This window comes from Symsagittifera roscoffensis, chromosome 1 (genome assembly GCF_963678635.1).
Source record: "Symsagittifera roscoffensis chromosome 1, txSymRosc1.1, whole genome shotgun sequence".
NCBI classification, from domain to species: domain Eukaryota; kingdom Metazoa; phylum Xenacoelomorpha; order Acoela; family Convolutidae; genus Symsagittifera; species Symsagittifera roscoffensis.
Genome location: NC_087062.1, coordinates 44,016,473 through 44,034,064, shown reverse-complemented (window position 1 = coordinate 44,034,064; position 17,592 = coordinate 44,016,473). Strand labels below are relative to the sequence as shown.

Genomic DNA, 17,592 nt, shown 5'->3' with positions numbered 1-17,592 from the left:
CGATCTGAATATACTTAATCGAATGCAGAAAAAAGGCGACCAGGTGACTTCTGAAAAGTTGATATATTTCCTTTTGAGCCAGTCCATATCAAACAGAAGTTAAACTGAACAACGCGCTGATTTCTAACTGTTAGAAAGAACGTTGTTGTTTATATTACTGCAGGTAGTTGGAACAGTTTTTAAGAACGCCCCATTGGTTGAAAATTGAACCCTTCCGTAGCAATAAATATCTGATTTTATTTTTTAACACAAGAACTATTTCTACGCAGAAAGTCTAATTTCGAACCAGGAAAGGTTTGATCTGAAATTACACAATCTTTTATTATATTTCAAGCTGTTAATTTTTTTCTTCAACTTTTTTAGCCAGTTTTTCCTTTCTCTCAACACTTGTTATATGAGTTTTATTGATCTGAAAGTAATATCAAGGCTAGCATTCAAAGATGAGTTTGATTTATCTAACTGAAAAAAGATTAAGGCTAAAACTCAAATCGGAAAAACTTACCTCCCAACATTGACGGCGCAGAGTGAATTTTGGACACTTTTTTCAACATTATCGCAAGTCTTATTTTTTCTCTGAAGCCAACTTGCTGTCAGATATTTTGTAATTATGTCACTGAACAATACTTCTGAGATAACGGAAGATGAATGCGCAGATGAGATTTACATGTTCTTTCATTACTTTGCATTGTTTATAAGGTAAGTCTACCATTTTAACTTGGCAGTATCTTTGAAGTTTATTCATTTAATTAGTTAATAGGTAAATAGACGGAATAATTTATTTTTTATACAGTTTTTGTTCTGTTAAACGCTGTTTCTTATCTTTTCACCCGAACCCAAATTACTGGTTGAATTTTACCAGCAGATACCTTAACCTTTTGAGAAGTTGGATACTTGATTTGCCAAATAATATGCAACTTCTCTCTTATATTTCTTTAAAACTTCACTTACGGTCACAAATTTTGCTACGGTCACAAAAATTAATGCACTAGTGATTTTTTTCTCATGACCTTGTGGCCAATTTTTAGCCTTTTTGTCCAAAATTGTTACACTAAATCACTCTATTTGAAGATGGATGCTATCTTTTGATTCATTCAGTCTTGTTAATTAGTGCTTGCTGCGGAAGAAAACGAAATTGTAAAGTAGAAAAAAATTATCCAAATGTTTGTGAGTTTTTAAGATTCCATGTAACGCATTCGCGTTGAATACGAATCTTAGACCTTTCAAAAGAAGATTAAAATTCATTGCAACTAAAAATCATTTATTTTTAATGTGGAAAAGAGCCGAAAAACTTGTTGCTGAGTAGCTCGAAGTTTGATGGTACACTTGATTCCAGGGTGACCACTTAGTCACTATTTTAGTGACCAGTCACTGTTGGTCACTAATTGGTCACTATTTTTTCAATGGTCACTAAAAGTCACTATTTACAACGATTTCTGGCGACGGACCCTAAAATTTTTCTAAAGGCGCCTTTGGCGCCAATATATATTAATATTGAGGGGGGAGCGCGCTCCGAAAAAACGCAATTTTTTTTCAAAATTTTTCCAAAAGTGCACAAAAACGACTTTTTCAGCCTGTTTATTCAAAATTATGCCTGCGGTGCAGAAATTTTGGCCAAAACAGGGACTTTTTAGTGCTTTGGCAGAGCTTGAAAAATTAATTTGGTCGACCTAAAAAAAGATCGACAAAAAATTCGAAAATTGGCAGTCACTATTGTTCTCTCAAAAAAGTGTTCACCCTGCTTGATTCGATCTTCGTAAAATAAAAAAAAAGATCAAGTTTTAGCAGCGTTGGCAATCAGTGAATGCGTGATGTGCTTCGGCTTACTTCTACACTAGTAGCATACTGTACGTGAAGCAGTGTTTGCCGCTATTAATTTTAGGCTAGTCGAATTTGCAGCTGCTTGGGCGCGCACATATTTGAGTCTTTTTTGCTTGCCTAATAATATTTGTCTTGAAAAGTTCTTGATTTGACAAAAATTATTTGCAAGATAATTAACATAGTTTGTCTTCCTAATTTTTAGCCTTCAAACAACTTCTTGAACCATTTTGGAGGCGCTTTCTGAAATTTAGAGTTGCTTTCCGTTTATCATTACCAAGTTTTTCTGAACACTTCACGAAAAAATTGATTGCCGTATGTTAAATGCTTTTTTGTTCCATAATATTTTCCCAAATTGGTTGCTGAATATTAATTTCTGACTTTTGATTACAAAGCATAAATTTGATCAATGAGTCCATGTAAAGCAGTAAATTCAGAATGAGTGACTGTTTTAACCGTCAAATCATTAATATCTGATATTTGATGGTAAAACAAGCTCAACCAATTATCGGAACTAAAAAGTTTTCCGCTGAATTGTCGCTGAGCATCCTAGTGCTTGGCGCGTTTATCTGCTGCATGAAAACGCTGATTTAGCTCAATTTTTGAGTATTACGTTGGGCTCATGTTGATTTTTTTCACGCTTTAAAAGTTCTGTTTTCATTTTATTGTCTTAATCGTAAAGTTTTGCATTTTACGCAGTACGATTTTGCAGCTCAAATAGCTGAATTTTTTCAAGGCCTGGGTATTTTTTGATTACATATTTTTAACATTCGGTTTTGGTTGTTCTATTGCGCTATTATGTTCCAACGATTATGGCGAGGAATTTTCTGTTCGGATGTATCATTTCCACAGAAAGTTTCATTTGTTCAATATTAACTTTTCTTATCTCGTCATTCGAGCGAGGCCGAGCCATATTGAAAAATGGGGAAACATTTATTGGCGATAAAAATGATCAGAATAGTACCTCGAGATCGATGGCGAGAGAGTGAGAAAAGAGGTAAATAAAACTTAAGAGACAAAATTGCCCTTGTACACTCAGCAGCTACGCTTGTGATTTGCTTTGCTGGGTCTTCTTACTGGGTAAATGAGTTGTCCGATTTTCTTGAAGTTGTCCGATTTTCTTAAAGTTTAGACTTTTGAGTTTATTGAATTTTTCGAATCATCTTTCCCGCTTTGGATTTTTTGGATCAACCGTACAATGCCGACTATACTTTGAGGTATTTTACGTGGTTTTTACCCAAAAACTAGAATTTAAAAAAGGAACATTCTAAACAATAACATAACAATATCTGGTTAATATGATGTCAGAATGTTCCATTTTTATATTCTAAGCATTAGTTGATATATTTCTCATCTATCAAGTTTTATTTGGAGATTAATTAGCTTACCTCAATTCAATTTGGAATGATTTCTGAGTTAATTCGATACTTCTCTACGCTAGAGATATGCCTGGAGAGAAAAAAACACCCGGAGCATTCTTTTTTCAGAAAAAAATTCCAATCTGATGCATCAAAAATTTCTGGTCCATGTTTTCCTTTAAAGGGTTCCATTAATATTCTTTGAATAGGGACTAGTCAAATCTTTGCTGGCTAGTTGTAATTTTCTCACATGATAAAATTCTAGACGCTAATTTAATCGAATCACAAGGGTTTTGTTTTAATGTCAATCGTCAGCTGAGACAATCGTAGATGTATGCTGACACAAATCGTTCTCATTTAATTGGTATCGATACAAATCGACAAGTTGCGTGGTCTAGTTCGGTTTGGTGTGGATTCCTGTGTGGCAAGTATTTTTGAATTTTTGTGAAAATTGTTGCCGAATTTCAGGTACTAATTAAACCGTAAGTAAAAAAAGTAAGTAAGTAAGAATTTAATTCACCAAACGCATGTTTCTGTAATAGCAAAATAATCTGTATCATCATATTATGGTGGTGTAGTGATGAACTTGTTTGCCTATCAGCATACGCTGAGTGATTTAATGATGCTTTAATTCAATCAAAAAATAATTTAGCTTGATTTTTAATTTTGACTTTAAAAGTACTTAATTTATGGGAACCAGAAGGCTGTGCTGAGTCTTTACAGCCATATTCGCAACTATAAGTAGTCATTTATTAGGATTTATTAAAAAGGTGAAAAAGTTGCAGACATTTTGAAAAAAAATCAAATCAAAAAGGGTTTTCATCAATTCATCATTGCTAAGTATGAAATTGTTTTAGGCAGCATGCATAAACTCTTTTTTTCATAGACATTTAAAAAAAAAAATTCCTTGTTAATCCGATCATTTGAAAAATAGGGAGGAACTTTGTGTTCGGATATGTTTTAGTTTTTTTCTTTTTTTGTTTTCCACAAAAAAAATCAGCTACCACAAATACTCATCGCTGAGAGTTGAGTGATATGTCATTGCAAAGCCGTTTCAGTCGTGGCTCGGACGACATTAAAATTTTACAAAACATTCTTCAGTGTCAAGAAAAACTGGTCTTACAGTTGCTTAATTTAAGAGTAATCACTTAGTTTTACTCGACTTAATTTAGTTTTCTTTAAGTATTTTAGCTTTTTTTTGGGAAAAATTTCAAAAAATTGCACAAAAACAATTTTTTGTTTTTCTTTTATAGTCATTTTTCTCCGAAAACTGTTTTCCCATTTGCTTATATTACGTTCAGATCCTTTTATTACACCTCAGAGGAAAAAACTACTACAATTAAAAAAAAACTTTTTTGTATTTTTGAGGACTATACAGAATTGAGGATTTTTGTCTTTGAGTTAGCAATCGATACCCAAGTTTCAACAGATCGTACACATAATTAATGCTCGGTGTATGCACCTTGTTGTTGTTAAGAAGAAGAAGAAGAAGATTTATTTTTCTAGAATGAAAAACAAAGCATACAATCAATGTTTGTTTCTGAGCGCTTTCGCATATTGTGTGCATCATCAGAGAAACTATCATCTGAAATGGTCGTCATCATATATATATATAAGAAACAATAAAGGACCGAGTGTTGATCCTTGCGGGACACCACAATTGACTTTTTCCCAGGATGAATGTATGCCATTCATTTCAACGCGTTGAAAATGGTTTGATAAGTAACTTCTTATCCATTGCAAAAATGGTCCATTTAGTCCATAACAGTCCAATTTTTTAATTAAGATAGAATGATTTAAAGTATCGAAATTTTTTTTTTCAATCATGGAAAACAGTTGGTACCTCAATCATACCCTTATATGCACGAATCTTTTCAGTGAATTCAGCTATTTCGTCAACTGTGTTATGTTTTGATCGAAAAACAAACAATTTGCAATAAAACAAATTGTTAACCTCCATTTGATTATATAATCTTTTGAACTTGCATTTTAAAAAAATTTGCTCCAACAAACTAGCAAAGAAATATGTCTATATTTTCCCAATTTTTTTTTTTAGTTTTTCTTGAAAAATGGAAGAACTTTAGCTTGGCTTAAAAACTTTTGAATCATCCCGTTTTTCATAGATGAGTTTATTATGTTGGTTAGATGGGGAACAACTTGATTGAAAGATAGTTTTATGATTATGTTACTTGTATCATCCATCCCAGTAGAGGGTTTATTTTTAAATGTTTTGATTATAGTTCGAACTTCTTGCTCTTTACACGGATAAATGTGTATTGAGAAGTTCGATTCTATTTCAAAATCATTTGAAGTTTGAGGGATAGCTGAATTTAATTTTTTGGCCAATGCTAGCAAAAATCGCATTGAGTCCATTGCAAAACTTAATTTCAGAACGAATGAAGAAACCGTTTCTGTCATTCACCTTAAATAAGAAATGTGTTTTTTCATATCTTGCTGAATCACTTATGCTAAATTATGAATTTGATTCGGAAATCAAAAAGTCGCAGAAACATTGACGAGCAATTTGCTGTTAATGGCTTTAAAATTGACCGAAAGTGTGCAGCTCTGATTTGAATTAAACGGTTAAAACGACAAAAAATCAAAACTTGGAACATTTTTTAGTCAAATTGGTTTGAAAACAGACAAAAATTGATATATACAGAGTTGCTCAGATTGGTGCAATTCATTGTGCGTTACTCGAACCCAAAAATTTATTCCAAATTGTGTTATGTTTACCTCAGCTGAAACGTCAAAAATTAGGCTATAGCTTCTGGGTCAATTTTTGAGCAAACTTTCAAAATGAGCCTCTTATGTAGCCCAACTAAGTTTGAGAATGATAGAATCAACACTCAATGATAAATACAACTCGTAATATTAGTAGTGAATTAGAGTGACTTCTTTTCCAACATAAATCGCAAATAAAAGTGCTCATTTGGTGGAGCTTCTGCTAAAGCACGACCTGTAGCATTGAATCTCTATTTCATTGCATTTTTTCTTTGCTTTGTTTTGGCCCGTGATTTATTAAGCGTCCGTGGCTAAGTAATAAACGCTGGTATGAGACAATGTGTTATGACTTTTTTTTATGTTACATAAAAATTGAATATTTTGAATGCATTTCCTAATTGAATTTCTAAGTTTGACAATTTTATAGACTAAAATGCAAAATATTTTTCTCCAATTCTTCTTGCCCGTTTCAATTATTCATTTTTAAACTAAACATTGTGATTGTAGAATCGAATGTATCAAAACGTCATTGTAGCGGACTATTTTTTGAAAATTCAAAAATGGATAAACAAGGCATCAAAAAAGCGTGTTTGAATTACCTGTTGTTTTCATGCCAATTCTGTGCCAGTCTACTGTTACAAATTGACTCTAGTTTTTGCATTAAGGTTTCTTTTTGTTAATTAGTATGAGATACGTTTTCAAACTATTTTACTGAAAAAATTGTTGTTACTTTGAAGTTTCTGATTGCCATAAATTGAAAAAAAAAATGTAAATGTGTCAGTATTTTGGCGTTTTCCCCTTCTTACCAGATGTTTCATTTGCCTCTTTTAAGTTGGCCAAGATCTAAATCATTAGCTGGTCAAGTTTTATCTGAATCATTTGAGTTAGATTAGAGAGGTTTTTACGCTGTAACTCCTGCTTGTTTTTTTCTATCGCCTCTGTATTTAAACTTTCCTGAATATGATTGAAAAGTTTGTTTTCACGCGACCACGATGATATCACAGCTGCTGGACATTTGTTATTAATAGATCACAATCGAGGAAAAATAAGGCTGCGGCGTCTAAACTGTTTATAAAGGAATGTATATGTATCTTTTCCATTCAACATCAAAAATTTGGCATGTTCCCCGAAAAAGGTCTTTGTGGAATCTCTTTAAGTGCCTTCAGAATAACGCGCTTCCATAGAAAGTTCCGATTTTAATGTTTTACGCTTGCGATCAGCAAGGGTGTTGTTTTCCCGTAAATAACTTTGTTTTGGTATTTTGTAACTGCAAGTGTATTTCATCACTACACTTTCACTGGTTCAAGTTCTTAGTACCCATATGTGCAAAAGTTGTCTTAGTAAAGCTCAATAATTATTTAAAAGTTGGGATAAAAACCTTTTAGTGATAGACGCAAGCTTACACCAAAGCTCCGCGCGCTTCAATCCTGAAAACTATAACATATTCCTGCAGAATGGTGCTAAACCCAGGAGCAATAAATGTGGGCTTAAACAAGGATTTTATGTCTCTTAAATTGGGCCATCAAATAGTTTATTACAGCAAATAAAAGAAAAATACTTCATAATTTTTTTGAAGAAATATTCTTAGTGCATATATGTATTGACAAAAATTGTTTCCTCCAAAAATGTAGATTGTTAAATATGTTGATATGGCGAACAAGTGCAATTGGTAGTGTGCTTTAAATTATTTTCAACGTGAAATCCGGAAGTCACATTTCCGTCATTTATAACCACTGAAATTGCACATCATAACTGTTCTTTGGTAGTTTTGACATTTCAGATTCTAAATGGTTTTAAAAACATGCGTAGAGAGTGAGTGTCATTGTAACTTTTTGTTCCGACTTTCGTTTCGAAAGTAACGGAATATTTGTGCTCGGAGTGGTTTTTTTTCTTCAGACAAATTTCAACTTTTTAACTAGCCATTTTTGACGGAATTTTTATTTATCATTCAAAAGGTATTGTTGTCCTGAGCTTAAATTTGAAAAAATATTTAACCTGTGATCATTTTTCGGGGGTTACGGGGGTTTAAAGATTGCCATTTTGGCCAATTTGGGACAATTAACGCTCTATTATATTTCGATATATTTCGCTCTATTAACGCGTAAGCGGAGATTTAATCCGTTTTAAAAATCGTTCCAAATTGGTTGAAGGAAGCTTATTTGCCATAATTGATTTGTTAAAAGGGGCGAAATATGGCGTGTGGGAGGTTGATTTTCATGAAAAATGTCAGATTTTAGAAGAAAAAAATTCATTTTGTTTTATTACATTTAACTTTTTAATGTTTTTACTGCTCCATAAACCTTAAAAGACAGTCGGAACATTCAGGGCTTCGCCCTGATACAAGCAGTCTTGTTTTGGTTTAAAAATGAAAGTTAAAGAAATGAAAGTTTGAAAAAACGCCAGATTCTTTTTTTGTTGTTTTATCTGTAGGGCGGAGGCTAGAAATGCACCATATACTGTCTTGGTATTTTGGTAGTGGTCGATTCATTAATTTTCAAGAGTGTGCTTATTCTTTTGGCTATGGTGTTTCCACGCGCGTAGCATAGTATTCTATGCTACGCATTAAGTCATTTTTGTCATGTGTCCCTCGTGGTTTATGTAGGTAATCCACTTTCGTGTTAGAGCAGTTGCTTGATATTAGAGCCAATCAATTACTATTTTATGATCTGTTCTGTTGACATGTCTGAAAAAAGTAAGCGTTAGGCACATGTAGTGAGTGTTCGATTCACATGCTGAAGTTCTTTCAATTCATCGTAATTCTTTAGAATCATTCATTTAAAAACATTAGTTTAAGGTCATTTGTTCTTTCCTTAAAATTGGACACTCAGCTAATAAAGAAGTTAGCAAATCTTCTACCTCCTATGTTTTAATTACAGGTTCTTGATTATCTTTCAAAATTTCAAGAGCAATTTTGGTCTATTTAAAAATTGGCTTCGTTATTTTCTGCGTTGTAAATAGTTTTTTTTTCTGGTAGCAGTTAAATTCAGATCGCCATCGTAAATTTTCCCGTTTTGGAGCGTAAATCTATCTAGGCATCAAATGTTTTTTTTTTGCGATTAGGATTTTTTGGACATGAAAATATCCGGAGTAAGGTTTGTTTTGGTAACAAATAATTTGCAACTTTTAGATTCTCGAAATAATTCTGGGTATTTACTTCTCTACGTGTCTTGCGTTTTTTGTGAAACTAGTGACACGTAAGTTTTTCATTATCTGCGGGGAAAAAAATTGGCCGTATTTGTATTCATGCCTGTTAATTTTATTTTTGCTTTCTTTTCGAATTGCTGAATTTTTTCTGATGTTTCCGGTTTGCCTCTATTTGAAACGACATGAAAGAAATTGTTTATTTAAAAATCATCTGTTTAGTTTTATTCTGCGAAATGCCATACCTTGTTAAGATGACATCACAGATGTGTCGTTTTTTGTATTAATTGGATTTTGAATTTGATTGAAATTTACAAGTGGTACGAGAAATTGTTTTGCTTGTGGCTGGGAATAAATGTGCTTGATTGTGCACATCTGTAACAAAAATGACACCATAAAAACATATCTAGCAGCTGTTTCAGAAATATTGCCGAGATATGAACATGGGAGGGGCTTTCTCTTCACTACTTGATGAAATGCACCGTAATCGAAAAAACACTCTCATTCCATGGCTCGTCAAATGACAACGCTGATTCTGAAAACAGGAAACAGCGCTCTCATGCCCTAACATTTGCTTTCTGGCACACTGCTAAGCCGTCGATCCAGAATCTTCTATTATTTATTTGTGAATCGTGCTTACTCGGTAGGGGTGCTATGCTAAACATTTTACCACTGGTAACGCTTAAGAAATCGATTCGGCTTAACTTATAAAATTTTCGAAGATAAAATAGGCTTAACAGGTCAAAGACGAATGTCTGGTCAGATTCTTTTGAAAAATCACTTCAATTTTATGCAGGGGCGGATCTAGGATTTTCTCGAGGGGGGGGGGGGGGGGGTCTGGCGGATTTGTCGACCTTTGTTCTTCTTAGGTTGATCAAATTGATTTTCCGAGCTCTAAAAAGACCTTGTTTTGGCGAAATATTGTGCGCAGCAGGCAAAACTTTGAAAAACAGGTCAAAAAAGCGTTTTTAGTCACTTTTTTTGAAAATTTTGACCGAAAAATTGCGTTTTTTCAGCGCGCTCCCCCTTTAAAATTTAACATTCTCAAAAATTGAAGCAAGAAGTATCAAATCATCACACTAATCACATTGACACTAAATATGAACTGAGCTGACACAGGGAAAGCGAAGAGAACGTCTATCTAGCGTTTGTTCTTGTTAAACAATCAAATTAAAATAAAAGAACGTTTTTTTACGATTTGTTTTTGCGGTAAAGGCATGATATATTTCAACTTAAATTTGACCCGTTTTGAGGAGTTATCATACTGTTTTATTGTGCCATCTGCAAAATGTCAATATCTTTGACCTCAAAAAAGATAAATGTGGTCTTTTCATTAAGTTTCGGGGGTTTTAAAATTGCCATTTCACTGTTTATTGCGCGTTAATCGCCGCTTTAAAAAAAATGGTTGCATAAACGTCAAAATTATAGTGCCTCAAACTTTGGCATGAGCATGCAAGCTATTTGTTCCTAATGATGTGTTATTACATAGTGTCAGGCATAGTGTCATTACAAAGTGTCAGGCGGATAAAAAAATCTAGAACAAAATTCAATATTTTCCTTTTACTCAAGTTTTTTTTCTAACTTGCCATTAGAAAACACCTTCAAGCTGGAAGGTAGATAGCTCTATTTATGTTAAACACTTGAATCACTGCATCATTTCATCCAATAAATAACTTTTATCTTGAACGCTTAACTTTTAAATTTTTCCATCTCCGGTTAATTTTTTTTCGGTAATTTTTTTTCGTTAATTTTTCGTTAACGGTCTTAGTTTTTTATTGCTTTTAAATAAACCATGACCGATTACACATAAGTGTTTCGACCAGTTTTTCCGTAAAAATTACGTTCAAAAAAATTGCTCGTATAATTTCGCACGTTTTTCAATTTGCTTTTCTGCTTACGTTAATTTCAAACTCATTTAGCATCGCGCGCGTGGGGTTGAGGTAACATTTATGCTTGACACAAAAGCTTAAAATTCGAAACCGGTCGAAACTTGTGTTTTTTTCTGAACAAGAATTTTTCGACCTAAAGGCCATTTTGAAAGTCGCAATAATAGTAGTAACTGAGCCAGAAAATTTTCATGCAAAACTTACTGGTCGGTTAATGTGCTCGAAAATATTATCCATGCTATGGTTACGCGACCTATTGCAAAGTGTTAGTGTTTGAGAACATAGACTTTTTTCTTGAAAACAAAATTTGATAGAACTACTGAATCATTATTTAAGTTTTATTTTTCGCCAACCGATAGAGATAATTGAAAGATATCTAATTTTTTATATTTTGGCGCCTTTAGAAAAATTTTAGGGTCCGTCTGTCAAAAATGGATATCTCAAAATAGTACAAAGGGGACACCCTTTGGGTCGGCAGGTGGTCGAATCCCTTTTTTGATCCCAAAAAAAGACATAAAATCAGGGGCGGGTTTATGGGTTGGGTTGGGGGTGGACGCCTTGTTCCTAAATCCGCCCCTGATTTTATGTATTTTTTTGTTGAAGCCAGAGCAAATTTTTGGGCCCACAAACTTCATTTTTTGGGATCAAAAAAATTAGATTAGGCGTGATCAAACTTTCGGCAAAACTATGGAGTGTAATAACAGAGAAGAAGAAAAGACCAATTAAAGGTTCTTCTTAAATGCTGAGCAACTGTATTGTATGTACCGTGGCCTTTTAATGCTAAGTTTAATTTTGCCATGCACTTTTATTGGCTATGGTTTTGAAATATTACACTTGAGTTATGATTAGCAAAGGTTAAACCATCTGAAAACTTTGATAATCTGGAAATTATCAAAGGTTTGACGTGGGAAGAGCGTTCTTGAAAACATAAAGTTATCATAATAGAGATAAAGTTTTTAATGCGAATTTAAAAATAGTATGTTCCTTTTTGATTTTTCATTATTGGAAGAGGCTGCTTAAAAATTTGAACCATTCGTGAACGAGTTTTGAATGGATATGATTACCATTGTGATAAACCAGGGTATTGCAATCAGGTACTAGACTTTTTTCCGTAAATAATTTTGTTTACTGGATCCATCTGAACTCATTTCCTGGAAGTATTTTGTGCATGTTAGCATTTAAATATGTCCTATTCGAAATTTTCTTTTTTGTCTGTTGTGTTTTTATCAACTCCATATGCTAAAATTTCATTTTTTTTCTGTTCATGTTTTCGGCTTGATAGGTTTTGGCATCTATTATGTCGGCTTAGTGGCCTCACATTGCGTCGTTAGGCTAGCGGCGAACGTTTTCGTATGCGTGCGTGTTTTTGAGAGCGAGGATTAGTTAATCATTTTTAAATTAGTCTTAAGTTTTTTTTTAAGTTTCATTTTTTTTGGCTTAATAGGTTTCGCTCCTTTTACGCCCACTTTATATCGACTTCATGGCTTCATATTGTTTCATTTGACGAGCGAATAAAGTTCTTAGCGTGAGTGTGTGTGTGTTTTGAGGGCGAGGGGGACTAAATAATTTTAAATTAGTCTAATGTGTTTTTTTGGCTTTTTTGATTCATTTTCGGCTTATTAGGTTTAGGCGTATAATATATCAGCTTATTGGCCTCATGCTGTTTCATTTGACGATTGTCCAAAAGTTATTGTTTGTGTGTTTTTTTAGGGTGGAGAGGGACTCAGTAATTTTAATTAGTCTTAAAGTTTTTTGAATTTTTTTCTTCTGGTTTTAGGCTTAAATGTTCGTCTACTTTTTATCGGCTCAATGGGCTCATATTGTTTCATTTATCGGCTCAATGGGCTCATATTGTTTCATATAAGGTTTTTTGCATGTGTGTGTTTTGAGGGCGAGGGGGACTTCATAAGTTTTTATAAATCTTCAATTTTTTAATGTTTTTTTGCTTTTTTCTGATTCTTTTTTTTTCCGGCTTAATAGACTCCGGCCAATAATATATCGGCTTAGTGGCCTATTGTTAATTCATTTTACGAGCGAATCAATTTTTTGTTTATGTGTTTTGAGGGCTAGGTGGATTTAAAAGTTTTTATAAGTCTTAGGTCTTTAAGAAATTTTTTCAGCTCAAAGGGTTTGTGCCTAAAGGTATGTTACCGCTTGGTAAATTTTTTCCCGAAGCTAATTTCACATTCTTTTGTCGGGGTATGTTTTTGTTTCAAAATAGCTTCATTCATTTTGATAGATCTAGTTTTTTCGAGTTTCGATTTTTTGTTTCGACTTGCGGCTTCGCCTCTGTGTGTTAATTATTTTTAAATGTCAATTAATTTATATAGGTCGTGTTGATTTTCGTTTTTTTTTTCAAATTTGAGTTTTTGCGGTTTGACTTTTTTTCTTTTTGCCTATCTATCTAGACTATATTTAAATGCGTGCTACAGCTATCTCCCATGTTTAAGCATAATAATTTTTGCATGTTTAACGAAAGAATTTTTTCACGTTTGAGCTATATCATATATTGCAATGCTTAAGAAAATTTTTCGATGAACTTTTCGCAAGGTCATTATTTTTTCAGCAATTTTTTTGAGGTCAAATTAAGTCTGTCTGTCTGTCTGTATACCTGCTTTTTCGTCTCTCTATTATATATTTAAATGTGGGCTTCACTATCTCGCCATGTTTAAGCTTTTTCAACGTATTATTTTAGCATGTTTAAAAAAGAGTTTTTGCACGTCCAAGCGTTATCATGTGTTGCAGTGGTTAAGAATTTTTTTCGATCTTCCAGTTTGAATTCAGTGGTCATTGTCGATCTTAGAGTGCGGTTGAACAAATTGAAAAGCTCTCAAGAAGGAAGGGCGCAAACTGGCCAGCGTTTCCAAAGTTTGGTATTGCAACAAACATCTTCTCAAGTGCAAGACTGAATTCACTGTCAGTTTTTTTGAGTTTTAAAAGCGAACATAGTAATTCCTCAAAATTGCTCTTTATTATGATTGAGAAAACGGTTAGGAATGAAAGTTTTTCCAATCGGAGACCAAATACAATTGCGTAAAATGAGCAGCAATCAAAATAGAAAGTCAAAACAAATTTGACTAACCAATAACAGCGTTCTTTTTTGTTTCTTAAATTGATTAGCTTTTTCATTATCTTTGTTTGCTTTATTTTTCTTTTTTAAGAAATGGAATTATCTTTAATTACATTTCTTGTTGAGCCACTTTAATTATTTTGTTCTTTCTTCATTTTTATGCAATCATTATTAAGTTTGATTAAAAGTGCAGCTCTGTTGCTATTCTAGAGTGCCTACTGTTCTCTAAGATAAGCTGATGATTTCAAACTTTTGCTCTAAAATGATGGAAAGAATTTGACGCAAAAGAGTGATGCGTGGTTAATGTTGCTTAAACATTGTTTATTGTTCCAACCATGGAAAATGGGGAGGAGCTTTGTATTCACGTATTTTAGAATTTTTTGTTCTGCATCAGGTAGCACAAATAATCATTAGAATAGTCTAATTTGGTCTAATTTCTAGCTAATAATGTCAGCATGCAGGCTTACAAAAGCTTATTTATGCTCAATTTAAGACGTAAAAACTTAGTTTAAGCAATTTTTTAAGCAATTTGAGCTAGTTTTTGAAGTTTTTGGGGCGATTTTGATAATCAATAATTTCAATTTCTGCTACGAAAATTAGAAAAAAAGTTACCATTTTCTTAGTAATTTTTCTACAAATTGTGTTTTCCAATAGGACTATTTTACGATGACTGTCGAATAAGCCTTTTTTTCGTCCTCTCTTTTTATCACATCACACAGAAAAAATGTCACGTACTTGAAAAAAAAAATCAGTTTTTAAGACTATTATTGGAACATTCGGTGCTATTTGTACAGTAACCGGCTATCCTTGTCCATATTAAATCATAGTTGCGAAATTACAAAGATAAATCGTGCTCAGTCAAAAAATACCCGAATTTGGTCTAAAAAGTCGAAACATAGTTTGAGACCTAGCTCGAGACACACCACTTTTAGGATAGCAAATGAAAATTCCAATTCAATTACTCCTGCTGATAACTGAACCGGACTTTTCATTTAAAAGTCTAAAAATGGGGAGTGTCACGACTTATGTCTTGTCTGCTTGGCCTATCTTTCGACTTTCTTGGCCAAAATCAGGTCTGTTTCGACTGTGCTCAACCTATATTTCTACTTTCACGACTATGCAGTATTATGAATAAAATGAAGGTAATTCTTGCGCCATTTGAAATTGGGGAGGAACTTTGCATTCGGGTATGTTTTTTTAAGTTTTTTTTAACCACAAGTATTCATCTGAATAGGTCAAGTGATGCATCATATAAATGCTTTTCAGTGATGATTCGAATACGTTTGAATTTTTCAAAAAGTTATCTCACCGACAAAAAAGACTGGTTTGAAGTTTTCGATTTTTTTTGTCTAATTTCGAGCAAATAGAGCGAGATAGAGCTCGCAAAGTTTTGTTTTTCTTGTCGTGTTTTTTTAAAAACTTCATATATGTCTACTTTACTGTTACCATCAAGTATGCTAAAGTTTTCGGCTTTCGTTCAGAGACTTTCATTGCGCCATGCATGCAAAAACGGTACTACTTTGAGAAAATTTTGTTTTGAAGTTTTGCTCAAGTATATGGTCGGAACATTCTGTTCTATTTGCACTGCACTGCAAACGAATAGCCTTCTTGTTGAGATGTTTACCAGACTGTTTTTGAACCAGTTTGAGTGGCCATTTTCTACGAGCAGCTGCTAAGTACGAAATTTGGAGCTTTGCCTAGTGTAGGTGGTTTTTTCATCTGCTTTGTCATCTGGAATGCTGGTTCGTAGTACTATATACCCTTGCGATTATCATTTTATTTAAATAGCGTATCAAATGTTGCTCATTTTTGCCCTTTTAACGCAGATGAATTGCATATGCTTGGTATCACGATTATTCAGGGCTCAAGTTCGGCCAGTATCTGTATTACTTTTGCAAATTGAACATTTCCTGCTTGGAATGTTTAATATTCTATAGTTGCTCCGCTTTTTCGTCGGCTGAGGTTGACCATTCTTTACTTTTTTTCTGATGAAAAGAATGCTGACAAAAGTTTTCAGCTTTTCGATTGACAGCTGTTTTGATTCAGGTAATTGGGCTGCTGAAATTTTTTGGTAAGAACTTCATGTTTTTGTTTACAAAGACAATCTTCAGCTTTAAATTTATTATAGCATGTTTTTCTATCGCAAATATGCGAAGCTCTGCCTTGCTTCAATATCAGTTTTTGGTTTTACTGGGACACGGATTTTTTCTCGATAATTTCTCCTTTGCTTAGCAAACTTATTAGTTGTGCATTGACTTTCTGATAGTTATTTTTTCTTATAGTTCGTTCAGTCACCTGTTACTAACAAAACTTACTGCAGGGGTTCAAGTTCAAGCTGAAGCATAGTAACGTCAAAAGTTTTATTATTAGCTTAAAAACTTAATTTGTACGGCACTAATTTGAAAAAAAAAATCTTTGTTATGAAGTTTTGCTTAAGAATATGGTAGGAACATTTTGTTTAATTTGCTCAGCACGGCAACCAGTTATCCTTGTTGTTTAAAGGTTTATTCAGATTTTTTGAAGCGGTTTGGGTGGCAATGTTTTTTACAAGCAGCTGCGTGGTACGAAAATTGGTGAATTGCCGTTTGTGGGTGGTTTTGTTATCTTCTTTGTCATCTGGAATGCTGATTCGTAGTGATATATACATACCCTTGCGATTATCAGTTTATTTAAATAGCAAATCAAGTTTTGACTATTTTTAGCGTTATAATGCAGTTGAATTGCATATGCTTGGTATCAGGGCTCAATTTCGGTCAGTATCTGTGTTTTTTTTTGCAAATTAAACAATTCCTTTATGGAAAAGTTTAATTGTCGGACTTTTGTTTTTCTGCTTACTATTGTCGGCTGAGATTTTACAGTTTTGACTTTTCTTCTGATTTAAGTATTTGAACAATAACTGTAAACTTTTTGATTGACAGCTGAAATGATTCAGGTCATTGAGCTGCTGAAATTTCTGGTAACATCTTCAGGCTTTTGTTTACAAAGACAGTCTTTATCTTTAAAGTTCTTGTTATCTTTAAATTTCTTGTTTTTCTACCATCGCAAATATGCGAAGCTCTGAGCTCTGTTTCGCCTCTTAATCAGTTTTTGAGTTTCTCTTAACTGACTGGACCCCTGTTAATTTGTTTGGAATAAGGATGAAGTATTGACACTGTTTCTGAAATATTTTTAACTCAAATTTCTCCAGAAATTTTTAGACAAATAACAGAAAGGAATCTGCGTTTTCTGCGTTTGGACATACCTACGACTGCAAGAGCAAACTGAAAGAGTTACTTTTTCACCTGCTGTCAAAACTACGGAAATCAAAAACTCGGTTTAAATAAAAAACATAAGAGCGTATAGTTTTTTGGAACAATATTATTTGTAAGATTTAGTTTGCGATAGTGAAAGGATGTTTTCTCCTTTTTTACTATCAGTAGATTTCTTTTTATGATCCGTTTATTGTTTTCTAGGTGACTTGGAGGGATGCTACAAGAAGGGTTGATTAACCCGTAAAGCATTCTGTAATATATTGATAACAGCGGAGGTAATAAACTCAAGTAAACTCAAAATGCCATCAATATAGACTCTGGTACACGAACTTTCAAGCAAACTATTA

General features: G+C 33.3%; 2 protein-coding genes across 4 annotated transcripts in view; one reads left to right on the top strand and one right to left on the bottom strand.

Annotated features, from left to right (window-relative positions):
* Positions 1-619, bottom strand: part of LOC134844850 (AAC-rich mRNA clone AAC11 protein-like) — an 18,077-nt gene extending 17,458 nt beyond the window's left edge. Inside the window, exon 1 of the mRNA XM_063861669.1 lies at positions 503-619. Coding sequence (XP_063717739.1) covers positions 503-551 — 49 coding nt within the window. The 5' untranslated portion in view covers positions 552-619. The remainder of the gene's footprint in view (positions 1-502) is intronic.
* LOC134844869 (uncharacterized) overlaps positions 590-17,592 on the top strand; it is a 75,670-nt gene continuing 58,667 nt past the window's right edge. For all 3 annotated transcript variants that reach the window (XM_063861690.1, XM_063861704.1, XM_063861711.1), the window contains exon 1: positions 590-696. In XM_063861690.1, the coding sequence (XP_063717760.1) occupies positions 608-696 (89 nt within the window). In that variant the 5' untranslated portion in view covers positions 590-607. The remainder of the gene's footprint in view (positions 697-17,592) is intronic.